The sequence below is a fragment of the Mixophyes fleayi genome, chromosome 7 (genome assembly GCF_038048845.1).
Source record: "Mixophyes fleayi isolate aMixFle1 chromosome 7, aMixFle1.hap1, whole genome shotgun sequence".
Taxonomy (NCBI): domain Eukaryota; kingdom Metazoa; phylum Chordata; class Amphibia; order Anura; family Limnodynastidae; genus Mixophyes; species Mixophyes fleayi.
In genome coordinates this window covers 136,180,543-136,198,707 of record NC_134408.1, presented here as the reverse complement: position 1 = coordinate 136,198,707, position 18,165 = coordinate 136,180,543, and the positions used below count along the sequence as shown (strand labels likewise).

General features: G+C 45.0%; 1 protein-coding gene across 1 annotated transcript; it reads left to right on the top strand.

Moving 5' to 3' along the window:
• Positions 1–812: 812 nt before the first annotated feature.
• LOC142098220 (uncharacterized) lies at positions 813–7,402 on the top strand. Its single transcript, XM_075180899.1, has 2 exons — positions 813–2,438; positions 2,662–7,402. The coding sequence occupies exons 1-2, from the start codon at positions 926–928 to the stop codon at positions 2,970–2,972; spliced, it is 1,824 nt and encodes a 607-aa protein (XP_075037000.1). The 5' UTR covers positions 813–925; the 3' UTR covers positions 2,973–7,402.
• Positions 7,403–18,165: the final 10,763 nt, after the last annotated feature.

The following is an 18,165-nucleotide window of genomic DNA, read 5'->3' as shown; positions in this document are numbered from 1 at the left end:
TTGGCGGTATATTTGGGTATTCCAGTTAGAGGGGTGATCATGTGCACCAAACACAAGAGATCCAGGAGAGCTTCATAAACTACAGCCATGTTCAGAAGCATCACCCCCTAAATTTAGCATAACCACACTTTAACATTTACTGAATCCAGTCTAACATGCTCAAGGCTCAGGCAAGAGTAAAACGTCTAACGCCACGACTATGCACAGTTTGACAAATGAGGCTGAATAGGACGAATGCACTTAAAGGGCGACAGGGTTTGTAGTAAGCTGTACAAATACCTGAAGGTGTTAACATGGGTTGGCCCGACCAATGTGTAATCCAGTGGGAGGGACCTTGATTGATATAGGAGGCTGCACTTCCTGTTCTGGTTCATTCCACAGCACAAGATTGCCTGGGAAGGAAGACATCAGAGAGAGAGAGCAGATAAGTACCTGTTTCTTTTCCTATCTTTGCCTTTTCCCTCTCCTTTTCTTGTCAGCTTTTCCTCCTGCCCTCTGTGTTCAATCATTTCCTTCTGTCTTCCCTTGTTTCCCTCCCTCTCCTTCACCTGTTTCTTTTTTCCCCTGTTTATTCCCCCCTTCCCCCCCCTTTTTTCCTTTAGTTAATTTTTTGTTCCTTGTCCGTTTTCTCCCCTTCATTTTAGCTTTCTCCCCCACCAGCGTTTCCATCATGCCCCGTCCACGCCGCCCCACCTCCCGCCCTGTCCGTTACAGGTCCCCCTCTCCCCGGAGCACTGAGCGCCATTTTGTAGGCCCCACCCCACCCCCTTCTCTCCCGGCGGCGGCTGCGGGTCCCCCTCCTCCTTCACAGCGTGAGTCCAGTATTCTGGCTCACGCTTCCTCACCAGGGTCCTCTGGCACAACGGTGCTTGATAGCGGGCGGCGGGGTCGCTCGACCCGGCCGGCGGCAGCATCTGGGTCGCGCATGCGCAGACCCAGGCCGCCAGCCTGCTCTGCTGTGGTCTCCTCAGCCAGCGGCAGCGGTGGGGGGGATATGCCTGCGGGTGCCCCTGTGTCACATACAGCTGGAGTCATGCCTGCATCAGCCCAGGCTGCATATGTTTCCCCATCCAGGGGCAGTGCTGGGGAGGGTAGAGTGGGGGTAGGTAGCGGCCCGCTGGTTGAGGAAAGGGGATCCGGCTTGGGGGTGTTTATCCAGTGCCCCATCACACCACCCATCTCGGCCCGCAGGGGGGACATGCAGACCTATAATCCCCCTGCCCCTCATCAGTTGCATTTCCCGCCCAGCCCCTTTTTACCCCACAGTGGCAGGGGTTCTTCTTGGGGGGCTCACCATGGGGGGGCTCCTTTGTTTGACATGGGCCCATTTAGACCATACACACCGGGGACGGACAGGGTCCAGAGTGTCAGGCTGGGACAAAGGCACGTGGGATCAGATAGGCCCATTAGGGGGAACATGGAAGTTTTTGGGGACAGCCCCTCGGCGCCTGTGAGGCCCTCTCTTTCCCGCCACGTTCTTCCAGCAACAGGCGAGTGGACGTACAGGTCCCGGCGGGCCCCATCGCCGTCTGGAGCGTATGCCAGCACCAGTCAATGTAGGCCAGGTCCCACGCGAGATAATCTAGCATACGATTACCATCATTCCAGCGGCGGTAATACGTCTCAATGGTCCCCTCCGAGGCGCACCCAGTCCAGACCAAGTGGGTTTTTCGAGGAACCATACCGGGCCCCGTACGACGAGGTCCCCCCTCAGCGTCGGGTCATATCGGGGGGTTACTATAGCCCGTCACCTATTTTGCCTTCCAGATTAGATCCCTCTGGCCCAGCCTTGGGATTGGCGCGGCGGCGTCTGGACTACCTTCCTAGATCTCAGCTTACTGCTCCACTTTGTGTTTCAGAGCCTGTGGTCGCGAACCAGGAGATGAGGGCTGTCGGTGGAGGTCGTTCCGGGTCCGAGTCTCGAGACCAGAGGTCGGCAGGGATTCGTGTGGAACCAATCCCGGGATCAACAGATGCCCAGCCGGGGTCAGCCAGTGTTGTGGAGGCACCAGTTGCGGCCGGGAATCCTGCTCCTCATGGTGAGTCCGTTTCTGGTACCACACACGATGTACAGTTGTTAGGGTCACCGGTTCTTTCCACGAGCAGTGGTTCCTCAGATTCGGGCGATAGGCCCAGAAAACTCATCAAGCTATTGGAAACTAAATTGCTAGGTAAACGCAGCAAACAGGCACCGCAGTCGGGGGGCGAAGACCGGATGGTGGCTAGGAGTGATTTAGGGCAGGTTGAAACCCTAGAGATAACCCACGGTATTAGGCCGAGTGTACGGGATAGGATTAGACGCGGAAAGTATGTGGACATGTTCGCCCTGACAGGGGAGGGAAAGAAGGCTCTTGCCGCGGCTTTTGAAAGGTCCGGAATGGGGGAGGATAGGTTCAGATTGTTTACTAGATGGTCGAATTCCTTCTCTATTTTTGCTACTATTTACCTGGAAACTAGGCCCGGTGAGCAGGATGAGTTGTGGAGATATATGCATCTTACTAGCGGGATGGCGTTAAAAGATGGCCCCTCAATCTGGGGAGCATATGACGAGCCCTTCTGCGGGCGGATGAGCGGTCGCGAGAAGCTCCCGCTGGGGTCAAAAGACATAGACACCTGGCTGGAACTCATGAGACCGAGCAGTCAAGGGGCCGAGGGTTACACGGGCAGGAGGTTTTAAGGGCCGGGGAGGGTTCAAGCAACCCTCCCCACAAAAGGTCGATGTTTTGATTTCAATGCAGGCGCCTGCCAGCGAGGCACATCATGCCGATTTAAACACAATTGCACGGCATGCGGAGGTCAGCATCCAGCCACCGAATGTGCAAAGGCCCGACGGAGTGGGGGTAGTGGAAGAGGTGCAAACCCAGCTGTGCCGAGTCAAGGGTCCATCGCCAATTAATTCGGCTGAGCTGGACAAATGGCTCGCTTGGTTCCCAGAGACACCGCTTCTCTCATACATGACGGTTTTCACATAGGTTTTAAATTACCAGTGCAGGGCAGCATTTCTACGGCGACGCCGATCAATTTGAAATCGGCGCTCGCTCTCCCGGAAGTCCTAGACACTAAAATCGCGAAGGAGGTTGGTCTGGGTCGCATGGTGGGCCCTTTCCCGCTTCCTCCCATTCAAAATCTTATTCTGTCCCCGGTAGGGGTAGTACCCAAAAAGACAGCGGGTAAATTCAGGTTGATACAGCACTTGTCGTACCCGGCTGGCTTGTCAGGGAACGACGCTATAGACGCCACCCTTAGTTCCGTAAATTATCAATCGTTTGAATCCGCACTGGCACTGGTGCAGGAATGTGGGAGGGGAGCCCTGTTAGCTAAGATCGACATTGAGTCGGCTTTTCGGTTACTGCCCCTTCACCCGGAGTCGTATCGATTCATGGGTTTTTCGGCATCGTGGTGGATACTATATCGATCGCTGTCTGCCTATGGGATGTTCGATATCCTGTGCGCTATTTGAGAAGTTCAGTGGCTCCTTGCATTGGTGCATTCAGGCGGGAACGGGGTGTCGGTGGATCGCACACTATCTTGATGACTTCCTAGTTATCGGGCCTCCTGATTCCACTTGTTGTCGGGATACGCTTTTTTCCACTGAGGCTCTCTTTAGGGTGCTAGGCGTTCCCATTGCCGCGGATAAAACGGAGGGTCCAGCCACGTGTCTCTCGTTCCTTGGAATTGAGATCGACACGGTGGCCGGGATTTGCAGGCTCCCAACTGATAAAGTGTCCAAGATGTGCGAAGCTATTGCAGAAGCGTTGGAATCCAGCTCCAGCCCGCTCAGACAGGTTCAGTCCCTGTTAGGGAGGTTCAACTTTGCCTGCCATGTGATTCCCATGGGTAGAGTTTTCTGTAGAAAGCTACAGAGCCACTGCAGGGAGGAGCAGGCCGCATGCGGCCGTGCGTCTCTCTAGGGTCATCAAGGACGATTTGCAGATTTGGCTCACCTTCCTCAGTGATTTCAACGGGACACGAATATGGCCTTCACCACCCGTAACAAACGTTAATATTGACCTGTTTACGGATGCTTCCGGAGCATGCGGCTTCGGTGCTTACCTGGACGGGCATTGGTGCGCGGAAAGCTGGCCGGAGGAGTGGCATAGGGTAGGAATTACCAAAAATTTGTTGGTCCTGGAGCTATTTCCTATTGTCGTGGCAATTGAACTGTGGGCGTCCACTTTGCGGGGGAGGCACATAGTTTTCTGGTGCGACGGTTTGGGGGTGGTCCAGTCGATCAATAAACAAAGCGCATCCTCCCATCGTGCAATATCTCTGCTGCGCCACCTAGTGTTGCGCTGCCTGCAGTACGATATTTCTTTCAGGGCTAGACATGTACCAGGGGTGCAAAATAGTTTGGCCGATGCTTTGTCCCGAGGACAATGGAGCAAGTTTCGTAGTATGGCTCCCCAGGCGGACAATGTTGGTATTCCGTGTCCCTCTTGTGTTTGGCAGATCATCAAGCCGGCATAAGGGGGCTCGTAGAACAGGCGGTAGCCCCTTCCACCCTGAGGACGTATCAGGTATCATGGAGATGGTGGTCACTATTCAGCGGGCAAAAGATCAATCTGAGGCAGGTCAGCGTGATGCTATGTTAGCATTTATGTGGGAGAGCTATTCCAAAGGGGAATCTAGAGCCTCTATGGCGTCTACTTTGGCGGGGATATCTTTCATGGCCAGGCTGCAAGGTTACACGGATGTCACAAAGGGGTTCATGATCAGTAAGGCCCTAAAGGGGTGGGCTAGGGCTAGACCCTCACAGGCGGATGCGCGCTTGCCTATCACCAACAATATTCTGGACCAGTTGATAGGGACCCTGGGAGGGATTGCAGTTGATGAATATGAGAAGACCTTATTTAGCACTGCGTTCTCTATGGCTTTTTCGGTGCTTTTCTGGTATCTGAATTGGTGGCTAAATCCAGGGGGCATCAAGAGTCAGGTTGGAATGCAGAGCATGTCAGCTTATGCGGAGGGGTGGTTTCAGGTAAAATAATTAGATCTAAAACTGATCAGAGTGGCAGGGGAGCATGGGTTCAGTTAAATAGGCAGCCTAATGGTAACATCTGCCCGGTTAATTTAGTGTCACGGTTTATGAATATGAGACCTCAGGCTCGTTTGTTTTTATGTCACCATAACGGCATGCCCATGACGAAATATCAATTTTCGGCCATTATGCAGAAGTCCCTACAGTCATTAAATCTAGCAGTTCTATGTACGGAACGCATTCGTTCAAGATCGGGGTGGCCACGTCTGCTGCTTTGGCGGGATCCTCCACTGAGACGATAAAAGCTCTGGCCCGCTGGAAATCCACGGCTTATAAATCTTATGTCAGGATTGACAATGTTGATGTTTAAATGTTTTGTTCCACTAATCAAAAGGTTGCCTTGCAGTTTTTCTTTTTCTACAATTTCACTCTCTTATTGTTACCCTAACCACCCCCACTGCCCTCCCCTACCCCACCTTCTCCCTCCATTTGGTGGGCTACCCTGGGCTTTTCCGCTCGTCGCTTTGAAGCGGGGGCGCGAAGGGATTTTCACCCGGGTTTCCCTGGGCGTAAGTCCTGATTAGTGGTGTGCTGCCGGGGTTTTTCCGGGTGTTGTTTACCTTCGTCTGGGTGGCCTGCTCCCCATTTGTGTTCCTCTTCCCTGATCCCCCTCTGTTGTACGGTTTTCCCCTATACTATCCTTCTCATGCTTTTATGCTATGCCTGGCCTGTCTTCCAAATTATGGTGGCATGTTTGTAACAATGTTTTTCTGATTCCAGGTGATGGTGTTACAACTAAGATGGTGTGGATCATGGGTCATTCCTTTGTGTTCTGGGCCGCTGGACACCCCAGGTCTAACAGTATGCCGAATCACGAAGACACCGTAATAAGATGGTTGGGTAGAAGGGGATTAGGTTCGCCTGATTTGGTTCCATGGTTGGCGAGGCTAATTAAACAGCATGGCCCGCCAAATATTTTAGTAGTGCATGCGGGAGGCAATGACCTGGGGAAAGGAAAGTCTCTGGAGCTCATTATTTCGATTCGGGAAGACCTTAGGCAAATTCACGAGGCATGGCCACATATCATCATTGGTTGGTTGGCATTAATCCCCCGGCTGGCTTGGAGAACAACTATCCCCTTAAAAAAGATGACAGTTATGGTCAGGAAACTGAATAGCGCCATTAGGAAAGTAGTGCGGTCCATGGGAGGTGTAGTTATCAATCACCCGGGATTAGGGGTAGAGTCACCTCAATGTTTTAGAAGTGATGGCGTACATCTAACGGAGGAAGGTATGGGGTTGTTTATAGATAGCATGTGCGGTGGAGTTTCGGCGTGTTTAGATTAGTGGTGGCGGGCTGCGGCGTCTGTGGGGCGCAGCGGGGTAGGAAGGCACTGCGTTCAGCGGCTGATTTGTGGGCGCACTGGTAGTTGTCGTAGGTCACTGCCCCCCGTTGAGGCACCAGTAACTCCCTTTTTGGCCCTTCGGTGAGGAGGGTCCCTGTTCGACTCGGTGAGGGAGGGCAGAGTGAGTTTTAAAGGGGGCAGTCACTCTGACGCCAACTCAGCGCAAAAGTTATGTTGGGATTTGTTCCCCGTGGTGGTGGACGTACGGCGGTTTGCGCCAGTCCACACGTGATAGTGTTTGTCAGCTTGAGAGTTGTTTCGCAGTGCCCTTTCTCCGCCACCATAGGTCTAGTTAAAATTAAAATCATAATAAAATTTCTGGCAATTTTTAATAACTTATACAAGTCTCCGTGTGTTTATTTGCATGCAAAGGTTTAGAATTATAAGGTTGATGTAAGGTTTACGGAGCATACACGGTGAGCCCTTTATGACAAATGAGGCTGAATAGGACGAATGCACTTAAAGGGCGACAGGGTTTGTAGTAAGCTGTACAAATACCTGAAGGTGTTAACATGGGTTGGCCCGACCAATGTGTAATCCAGTGGGAGGGACCTTGATTGATATAGGAGGCTGCACTTCCTGTTCTGGTTCATTCCACAGCACAAGATCCCACCCGCCCACTCCTTTGTGTAGTATTTTCGGTTATGTTGCGGTAGGAAGGCACTGCGTTCAGCGGCTGATTTGTGGGCGCACTGGTAGTTGTCGTAGGTCACTGCCCCCCGTTGAGGCACCAGTAACTCCCTTTTTGGCCCTTCGGTGAGGAGGGTCCCTGTTCGACTCGGTGAGGGAGGGCAGAGTGAGTTTTAAAGGGGGCAGTCACTCTGACGCCAACTCAGCGCAAAAGTTATGTTGGGATTTGTTCCCCGTGGTGGTGGACGTACGGCGGTTTGCGCCAGTCCACACGTGATAGTGTTTGTCAGCTTGAGAGTTGTTTCGCAGTGCCCTTTCTCCGCCACCATAGGTCTAGTTAAAATTAAAATCATAATAAAATTTCTGGCAATTTTTAATAACTTATACAAGTCTCCGTGTGTTTATTTGCATGCAAAGGTTTAGAATTATAAGGTTGATGTAAGGTTTACGGAGCATACACGGTGAGCCCTTTAATAGTGAGCCATGGGGTGCAGCTGAATTCTCTCTGGCGTTTTACTCCACGGGCAAAATAATTGTAAAAATGAAGCTAAGAAAATGAGTTCTGGATTTTAAGAACATCAGACAGGATAATAATGCAATAACATATGCCATTAGCGTTTGCAGCGGACTACATTATACTTTAATGCAATGCAGTTTGCAAAATACAAGTCTTTATACTTAACCTACTTTTCTGAAGTTTCCATTTAAAGTGCAATGAAGAAAGAAACATGGATGTGCTCAGTGGTTTCCATATTGTTGGAATTATTTATAGCTTCACAGGATGCTGGTCGCGTTAAGTGTTTTTTAAGGCATATGTCGAATTTAAATAAAACATCCTTAGTAATGTGACATGTTCTAATATTGATTTTGCAAAGCACTCGAGAAAAATGTTCTGCTAAATATTACATGCAAGATAAAGAAATAGAGATGACTTTAATATATTACCTTTTACATCTCCTCCTGCCACTTATTGTACATACATGGTTAGCTTCCTTCTTTGCTTTTCAGGCATGCGTTTTCATGATCAGGCAGGGTAGTCTATTTCTCTTCCACTGGAACACAACTGAAAGATGCTCGCTGGATACAATTGTATCCAATGCAGAGAGCACCCCAGATCTGTTTCCTATGGCAACAGCCAATGAATTTAAGTTGCCAGAAGGCTTAGAAGGTCTTTAACCAGTCTGAGCAGCTTTTGCTGTCTGTGTATAGAGAACTGTGTGCGGCGAGAGATTGGACACGACGCAGCTGCTTATTGTCATGGAAATTACGTTTATTACATTCTTGCAAAGTAGACAGAGTTTCACTGGAACACAATTAAGGAAACTTAAAAGAAACACATTTCCTTTAATGTCTCAGATGATGTATTAGAAGTCAACCAGATCACTCTGTAAATCCCAACCAGAAGCCATATATATTATTAATGCATCAAATCAAAGTTATAAATGTGTATCCTCTTGCCTTTACTTAAGATGAGAGCACCAAAGGCTAATTTTATTTGGACAGATTTGTTGGAGAGTGTCACAAGGACGTAAATGATCCAGATGTTTTCGGAAAGTCTGTAAAATGTCTTTTTACTGTAAAAATAAAAAAGTTTAAAGATTTGTTTAACTGCAAAGATTTAGCCATTAACAACTAATATATTTCTATCCTAACTTGGACAAAAATGGACATTATTCAGCGTCGCTGATAAACAGCCCCCTCCTTCCAAGCACAATGACAAAATTCCTTCTTTCTCCACCCACTTTAGGCATACCTGCCTACTCTCCCAGAGTGTATGGCAGACTCCTGAATTTTGGGGAGTTCTCACGGACCCCTGGAAGAGAAGGCCACAGTCCTGGATACACCTCAATCTTCTTGCGAAGTGGGCAGGGCCGTGATGACGCTATTTGCTGTGAACTTTACGAATCATGGCATTGTGCAAGTGTGTTTTAGATGAAGGAGGTTAGGGGGTGTGGATAAGCTAAATCCCTCGTACATACACCAATCACCTGGCTTTGTGGCCTTGCACGTGCATGGACAGCACATGGGCTTAGTGGTTAGCATTTCTGCCTCACAGCACTGGGGTCATGAGTTCAGTTCCCGACCATGGTCTTATCTGTGCAGAGTTTGTATGTTCTCCCCGTGTTTGTGTGGGTTTACTCTGAGTGCTCCGGTTTCCTCCCACACTCCAAAAACATACTAGGTAGGTTAATTGGCTGCTAACAAATTGACCCTAGTCTCTCTCTCTATGTCTGTGTGTGTATGTTAGGAGATTTAGACTGTAAGCTCCAATGGGGTAGGGACTGATGTGAATGAGTTCTCTATACAGCGCTGCGGAATTAGTGGCGCTATATAAATAAATGAAAATGATGATGATGATGATGGATGATACATGAAAATTACATCCACATACATACACCTATATTTAGCCTAATCAAAGCACACCCAAACCAAGAAACACCCCATCATTTTGGATTTAGTGTTATGCTCCTGCTGTCACCCATATAGTACACACCTAAATTGTTGCTATACCTCCATTTCTACACCATCAAAGCTCACCCCTGATAGGATGTGGTGTGCGGGGAAGTGTTTTAGTCACACCCTCAATTCAGCCAATTGGCAGACCCACCAAAACTGAGATGGTCACTAATAATGGGTATGGGAGCCCACGTAAAGCCACTGTATGTCTCAATATTGGTTATATGTCAGGACATAGAGCATATTTAATCGGGGCATTGTAGACTGTGATTGACCATAGTTCCCAAATAAGTTCATTACTGCAATAACTGCAATTAAAAATTGCATATTTTTTTAACCAATAACGGTTTTGATTTTAACTGTTCTAGTAATAAGTTGAGGTCAAAGCTTGATTTGTGCACTGAAGCCCCTTATTTAATCCTTAGAACGTTGGTGTGTAACCCCCCATGACATTATTATGACCTCGTTGAAGCTGTTAAAGGAAGTATCACCATCCTCGTTATGTTCTGAATTTAAACATAGCTTGTAACATTAATATGAAGATTTGGAGTTGTTCTTCTCTTTATACCAAGTTACCCCAGGTCCAAATAACCAACGAACTGTTCCCAGGGGAATTGTCAGCGTATATTCTATGAAAAGACATTTTAAATCCTGATATGTAATAGGATGCAATTATAATCACTGAATGGTTTGGTGGCTTAATTTCATCATGTCTAGCTGTACTCGGATGTTCGTCCTCGAATTCTATCTGGCAGAGCTGTAAATCAAGGATGTGATGAGATGATTGTGTCCATTTTCATTTGGTGGGATTAGAGAAATAAAAAACAACGAATGCTCAAGGTGAAAGTGATTTAATATGGCTCCCTGCCGGGGGGTTACATTGTTAACAGCGTGGTTAGTTTACTAATGTAAAATGTACATTTTGATCACGCTACTGACGCATATCAGAGGTCCATTTCAGTATTCACAGCTCAACTGACCTGAGTTCACCCAGTAAAGGATCATGGGTAGATTTTATTGGTTCGTAATGCTATATTTTGGGGGTACATTTAATATATAAAGATTATATAACGCTCCGGGACAGAAGCAAAGATCACTCAACCACTTCATCTGAACTCTGCTAGATAACAAAGGGTTTTAATGTTGCCATGAAACAACCTCAGCCCATACTTTATCATTATCCTGGTTTATTATTCTCTGTGCTTTAGTACATACATTACTCATACCGTCGTTCCTTCCACCTCTACTGAGTATTGTACATCTAATATGTTTCCCTCTGCCAACAGTCTATCACTGCTCTGCTCTTCTCCTCGCTTAGTCCCATTCTCTTCATCTGCCCTTTATATTGAAAACATTTTCAATACTGCTCATTATTTTCTTCTACAAACACCCAATTACTACCCTCTTCTCCATCCCGTTGCTATTGGTTATATTATCTCACTAATTTTCTCCTCTCTTCAAACTATCTTCTTCTTAAAGTTGTTCTTCTCAAGTACATGGCTTCTTGCTACACTTTGTCTCTACCAATCATATTATTTCACTAATGTTCTCCAGAACTTATGTGATCTCAGTGTTTTATCCATTGCAAAATCTCACACAATTGGTCTTCTCTATCGCACACACTATTACTGTTCTTCCCTCTATCAACCTCCTACTCTACACCTTTAATTGTGCAAGACTTCATTATGCACTATGGGGCTGATTTACAGTTGGACCTGAATGATGCCCCTTTGCGGCTACACAAATGTGCATCTGCACACTTGCATTTGTATAGATGTATCTTGAGCATAACACATTTTATAATATGTGCAGACTTAAATATAATGCATATATGTGTTCTGTGCTGCATATGTTGCATTTGTCTTGTGTAGACGCATAATTTATGCTTCATTAGTAACGTTTTTAAACGTTACACTGAAACCAACAGACAAATGAAGCTTAAATAGAAAACTGCATCTCGGCCCCCTTACTGTACTTTACGTGCAGGTGAATGCCTCTGATCAACCTCTCAAATTGATGACGCAAGTTGAGCTCATGTGCAACGCAACAAAGTTCGCTATGTACAATTACAACAACCAAAAGCACTTTCGACTACTTGTAAATCAGCATGAATTTCTCAGTCACATATTCACTCTTTACAGCACTCTCAGTCAACCACCCACATTGTCACTGTAATTTCCACCCAGATATCTCCTCTTCCTCTACATCCACCACCCCTTAACAAGCTCTTCTCTCTCAATCTTTGATATTCTCTTGTTACTCTTTCTCGAAATCTATCACACAAGTTTTCCTCTCCATTTGACAAATTCTTAGTGACCCGTTCCTTCATCTCCCACAAACCAGTGCTCTTTTGCGTCGTTAGCGTACCATCTATTCTACATCCTCTTTATACCATTTTTCGATGCTCATAAAGTGCCAGCTTTTTCCAGCTTCCAGTTTGGTTGAGAAGGAAGGGGGATATGGGGGAAGTAAGGCAGGGTCTAGTCCCAGACCCTGCCAGATGTAATTAGGGCTACATTTAACAACTAAAGAATACTATACACCATATCATATATATCAATAATGAATGCAGTAACCAACAGTACAGCATCACAGCACATTAATTTCCCCATGCATAATATCCATGAATGGCACTTGCGTACCCATACTTTTTTGTAATCCAAGGTCCATTGAGTTTACAGTTAAAGGGATGGATTATGTAGTACGCTTGGTGCATCATCCTGTTAGCTGCACACGTAACCCTGAGTCCATGACTATTGGTAACTCAAATTACATGCGCCGTTCTGTATGCTTGTTAAGTGCAACAGGTTCTGCATAGGGGGTAGCGATGGGGAAGAGTTCTATTCACAACCCGATGAGTTCCATTCACAGCCCGATGAGTTTCATTCACAACCTGATGAGTTCCATTCACAACCCGATGAGGTCCATTCGCAACCCGATGAATTCCATTCACAACCCGATGAGTTCCATTAACAACCCGGTGAGTTCCATTCACAACCCGATCAGTTCCATTCACAACCTGATGAGTTCTATTCACAACCTGAAGAGTTCCATGCACAATCGGATGAGTTCCATTCACAAGTCGATGAGTTTCATTAACAACCCTGTGAGTTCCATTCACAACCGGATGAGTTCCATTCACAACCGGATGAGTTCCATTCACAACCTGATGAGTTCTATTCACAACCGGATGAGTTCCATTCACAACCGGATGAGTTCCATTCACAGCCCAATGAGTTCCATTCACAACCCGATGAGTTTAATTCACAACCCAATGAGTTCCATTCACAGCCCGATGAGTTTAATTCACAACCCAATGAGTTCCATTCACACCCCGATGAGTTTAATTCACAACCCAATGAGTTACATTCACAACCCGATGAGTTCCATGCACAACCCAATGAATTACATTGACAACCTTAAGAGTTCCATGCACAACCGAATGAGTTTCATTCACAACCGGATGAGTTCCATTCACAACCTGATGAGTTCCATTCACAACACAATGAGTTCCATTCACAACCCGATGAGGTCCATTCGCAACACAATGAGTTCCATTCACAACACGATGAGTTCCATTCACAACCCGATGAGTTCCATTCACAACACAATGAGTTCCATTCTCAACTCGATGAGTTCCATTCACAACACGATGAGTTCCATTCTCAACTCGATGAGTTCCATTCACAACCCGATGAGTTCTATTCACAATCGCTTCAGTTCCATTCACAACCTGGTGAGTTCCATTCACAACCCGGTGAGTTCCATTCACAACCCGCTGAGTTCCTTTTACAACTCAATGAGCAACAAAAATGAGAAAGAATTTTGGAGAAGTGCCCTTGTCCTGCAAGGGGCAACAAATAATACAAATCCAATGCACCAGTGTGTGAACGTGTATGGAGGTGTTCAAAATATGCTGAAACCAGATTGCAGTTAGATGAATAAACATGGAAATTTTCATCTCATAAAAAAAAAGAATTTCTGTAGAGATATCACAAATGTTTTATAAACTATTACTAATTTGTATTAATGAAATTAATATATATATATTTTCATAGTGTCCACTGCACATTACCATAAAAAGTAGCAAATGGTAGGACAATTGCTCAATATACTGAGTATTCTGTCTTGTAAAATGTGTAATTGAAGTTAGATAGTTTGTACTGTAGCGTGTAAACGGTGAACAAGCCAAGAAATAAATAAAGATTAAATAAAGATTAGCTACAGTTATATTAGCTAAGAATATGCGCAAGGTCCTAAATCTTAAGCTGAGTCACAGAATAGAGTTTCCTTTTGTCTTTAGAAGTGATGAGGTAACTATAAGTGGACTAGTATATGCATTTTGTGTTGCTTTTATTCATTTCCTAAGTGCTATATTCAAATTTACTCATTGTATTGAATTTATCTTTTGGTGTTTATACGCCACTTTGCTTTTCTTCCTTACACAAACCTGACATGTAAAATGAAATGTTAAAACTGAGTTAAGTAAAATTGAATATATACCTGGGTAGGTGCCAATTTCATATAACTGTTTCCTGGGTGAGCAGGAGCCAAGGAGGACTGAACAGGATCAATCAGACCAGATGTGTAATCACCATAATGAGCTGCGGTGGAGTCTGCTTTGAACCAACAAGATGATAATAATTAGTTTCTTCCTATAAGACTTAAGAGCCCGACGAATGTGAAAAATAAACAGACTTTATTAGGACAACATCATACACCGGAGAACAGAGATGGAGGGGAAGCTCCATATGACCTGGGCGGATTAATTTGTAAGTCCAATTTTGTTTTCCGGTGTATGTATGTACATACCAATATGCAAGGATTCTTGCACATTGGTATGATGGCTTTGTCTTGAGTATTGGTCCAGCTCTCAAAGTGGTTGCTTTCAATGTGTATACATATTTGAAATACTTAAAACTAACTTTGGCAACAACCATACCTAAATAAGTACTTTATTATTAGGTGGAGCTTGGTATGTTTACATTAAATCTGGAATGTTGCTTACCAGTGATGTGCCGTTTGGCCAATCCACCACGTCCTTGAGACTTCCAACGTTCCAATGCTGCTCTCCGGTACACTACTTTCCTCAACCAATTGAAACAGCTCAACTGTGTGCTTCCCAATATATGCAATGATGATTGCGCTAGGGATGGGGCACCACGAAAGAGCCCCACCTATGAAAACTAGGCCTTGTTTCCCACAGCTTAACACTTCTGATCAAAGATCAAATAATAGACCATTCATCAGATATACTTGGGCCATATTTGCCTTCTTATAAATCCATTGATGAATTGTTAACAATGCCTTTTAAACAAATTTAATGCAAGAAACTTTCTCCTGCTCAGACCAGACATAAACTATCCCCCTGAATAGAGCCACAGTGGAGCCAGCGGTTCGAAATGGGCAATTATTTCCAATGTAACAAAGAAATCGATAGGAGAATAATGTACTCTTAAATAATACTGCGCTAATTAGATAGATTTTATACAGGAACTATACACCATATTATTCTCCCTCACTTAACTCAATTGTTCTGTTATTATCTGTGTTTATTATTAAAAATATATAACATATAATTATGTAACAAGAAATGAAAGTATTTTAGTATGTTGAGAAAGCATAAATCCGTGCAGCTATCATTATACTGCTGCTATAACGCTTTTGAAATGTATCGCTGCATTGCTGTTGTATCTCTCAGCCTTCTTGTATAGTATTTATAAGAATGGAGGGCATTTGTGCTGCGTAATTAAGCATCGTGCATAAAATTTGTTGCATCATCCACATGCAGAACTTGCACCAGTATTTTTATGAATGTATCTGACACTTACTGCTCCTTGTGCTGTAAGATGTGTATCAGGGGAGTACATTTTGCACCTCAACAAGACAGAGCGGTTTTCAAGTCAATGATGATGATTAACGCATATCTGCTCCAGACACATCTATATATACGTTAGATTTAAGGTCTCAACAATTTTAATCGCACGTATCTTAAGATGCGTGTGACTCAAAATATAGACGTGGGCAGAACATATTTGCGTAGACTCAAACTGGCAACTTTTGCGTTCAACCTGCCCCCATAGTGATCAGTAAAACTATGATATCTTACTTTCACATTGCAATTACAATAATTAGCAATCTTAGAATGCGAGGAAGAAAGTAGCGATTAGGGTGACATGATTGTTTGCAGGTTTTTGTTTGAGACCCTGGCAACTCCCCTGTAGGCTGTAATGTATTTATCTGTTTTCTTGGAAAATACATGTAAAAAAGATAACCTGACAAAGTGGTGTTATGTAACAAGCGAAAAACCTTGTGTAATAATTGTTTTTTTTTATGTTGCTAACAATGCTCTATAAAATTGTTTATCTTTGTATAAGGCTGCATAAATATTGTTGGCTGATAATGTTTCTGCCTTACAGTAGCCACATACACTTCGCCCACCACCAGATACATTTGTTATTCCACTACCTTGTGTATCATGCATTCCCCACACCTCTTAGATTGCAAGCTCATTGGGCCATCTTTACCTTCTGCTTCATATCATTGCATTCAGTTTTGTTTGTGCCATAATCTCCTTCATGTACAGTGCCGGGTAATATGTCTTCGCTTTATAAATAAAACATAATAATACAATTATATTTTTAATGTTGTTGACTGTGGCTTAATAAATGGATGCACAGCAACACACTCTCTGGGCTAGATTTACTAAGCTGCGGGTTTGAAAAAGTGGGGATGTTGCCTATAGCAACCAATCAGATTCTAGCTGTCATTTTGTAGAAGGCACTAAATAAATGAAAGCTAGAATCTGATTGGTTGCTATAGGCAACATCCCCACTTTTTCAAACCCGCAGCTTAGTAAATTTAGCCCTCTGTGTCTGTTTAAGATAGCCCCTGATTTAAGATTTCTGATTTCAGTGTAAAACTGATATGTAAATGAATAAAAATTAATATATCCAAAATAACACAGACCACTTAATTAATGCATGTGTCTGATTGACGAGTACTACATCCTACGTCCTAGTGTTAGACCACCTGTGGCTTCCCAGCGGTGAACATACAAGTCCCAGCATGCTTTGCTCACCAGCTGGCGAGAAGCAGATGCCCATATATTTCTATATGTGAAGCAGCTGGGGACACATTACACTTCTCACTTCATCCACTTTGTGAGACCTGTCAGGCATACATACAATGGTGCTTTAAATATTAGTTTAATTTCGACAACGTTCATATACCACCTGTCAGACAATAAATAAATAGGTAACCTCCAACAATCAATACTATGTTTCTGTTCTACTCCATATAGTTCCATCACAGGCTGATATTATTTTGTCTCTACACTTCTGGCTGAGCTTTGTCACTTGCAACCCTTAAACATCAACTAAATCAACAGACACCAATCACTTTTTAGGAGTGGGTTTTATATTATATTTTGTACATTCTGCAAAAAACAGTTGTGTAATATCACGGGAGGACAAATACTGTGCTGTTCTAGTTTTTGGATTTGTAAATTGCCCCCAATGCGCAGGAGGCATACATTATTATTTATTATTATTATTAATTTTTATTTATAGGGCGCTACTCGGTGTCCGTAGCGCCGTACAGGGACAAACGAAATTACAATACGAGGAGAGACAGCACAGTACAGTAAACAATAAGCACAATAACTCTGAGAGCTCAAAGCACAGCTAGGGGTGGGGGAGGGGAGAGGGGAAGGTCCGCATACGACAGAGCCCAAGAAGCAAGGCACGGATGACAGGGAGACCCCCAGGGGGGAGAGGAGGAAGTGAGAGGGCACGGGAGGGGGGAAGAGGGTCCTAGAGAAGGAGGGCAAGTTAGCTGGAGAGCAGAGTTAAAAGTGGTGAAGACAGGAGGAGAGGGTGACCCTGCTCAAAGGAGTGTACAATCTAAGGGTCTCATAAAAGAGAGAAAGCTCCCCCTTCAGTTACTCATTCCCAGTCCTAACTACACTGCTTAGAGTCATGTACCAAAAGAAATGAGTAGCATTCCTAAGCGCTAAATTGCTCCTGTGATGATAGGTTGATGGGAAGTCACATGAGAGTGGTTCTGCTCTCTTAATGTTGTAAGCTGCTTAGTCACTTGAGTGTGAAAGGGGTGGAGTGCTCCTTCTTCACTTCAACCTGTCACTATAATCAATGATGGCACTTTGACTGGGGACTCCCTAGGTGGCGTCCTTCCACCCACGGAAATGTCACCACCCCCTTCCCCACTGCCGGCTGCTTCTCCTACATGTCAGATGCCAGCACTCTGTGGCCTCTGGATGACATTATATCACACATTCAGTGTTTTAGGTGCTCCCTAACCACTGGCACTCTAGGCAACCGTCTAGGTTCACCTAATAGTAGTGCCGGCCTGTACCACAGTAGCATTTGAGCGCTTGTGAGCTCTGTGCTTTTGTAGCAGAAAAGTGCAACATTGAAGTTCTCCCACTACCCTTACTCCTGACCCCTTACTCCTGACCTTAGCACTCAGTGTATGCACACAGGTACTTTCCATTCATGTGTCACTACCCTTACTCCTGACCTTAGCACTCACTGTATGCACACAGGTACTTTTCATTCATATGTCACTACCCTTACTCCTGACCATAGCACTCACTGTATGCACACAGGTGCTTCCCATTCATGTGACATTACCCTTACTCCTGACCTTAGCACTCAGTGTATGCACACATGTA

Excerpts from the sequence above, each read along its gene's own strand:
- LOC142098220 (XM_075180899.1), top strand. The coding sequence starts at position 926 with ATGCGCAGACCCAGGCCGCCAGCCTGCTCTGCTGTGGTCTCCTCAGCC. Across the intron at positions 2,439-2,661 it reads TTCCTTCTCTATTTTTGCTA|GGGCAGGAGGTTTTAAGGGC; the intron begins CTATTTACCTGG and ends CGAGGGTTACAC.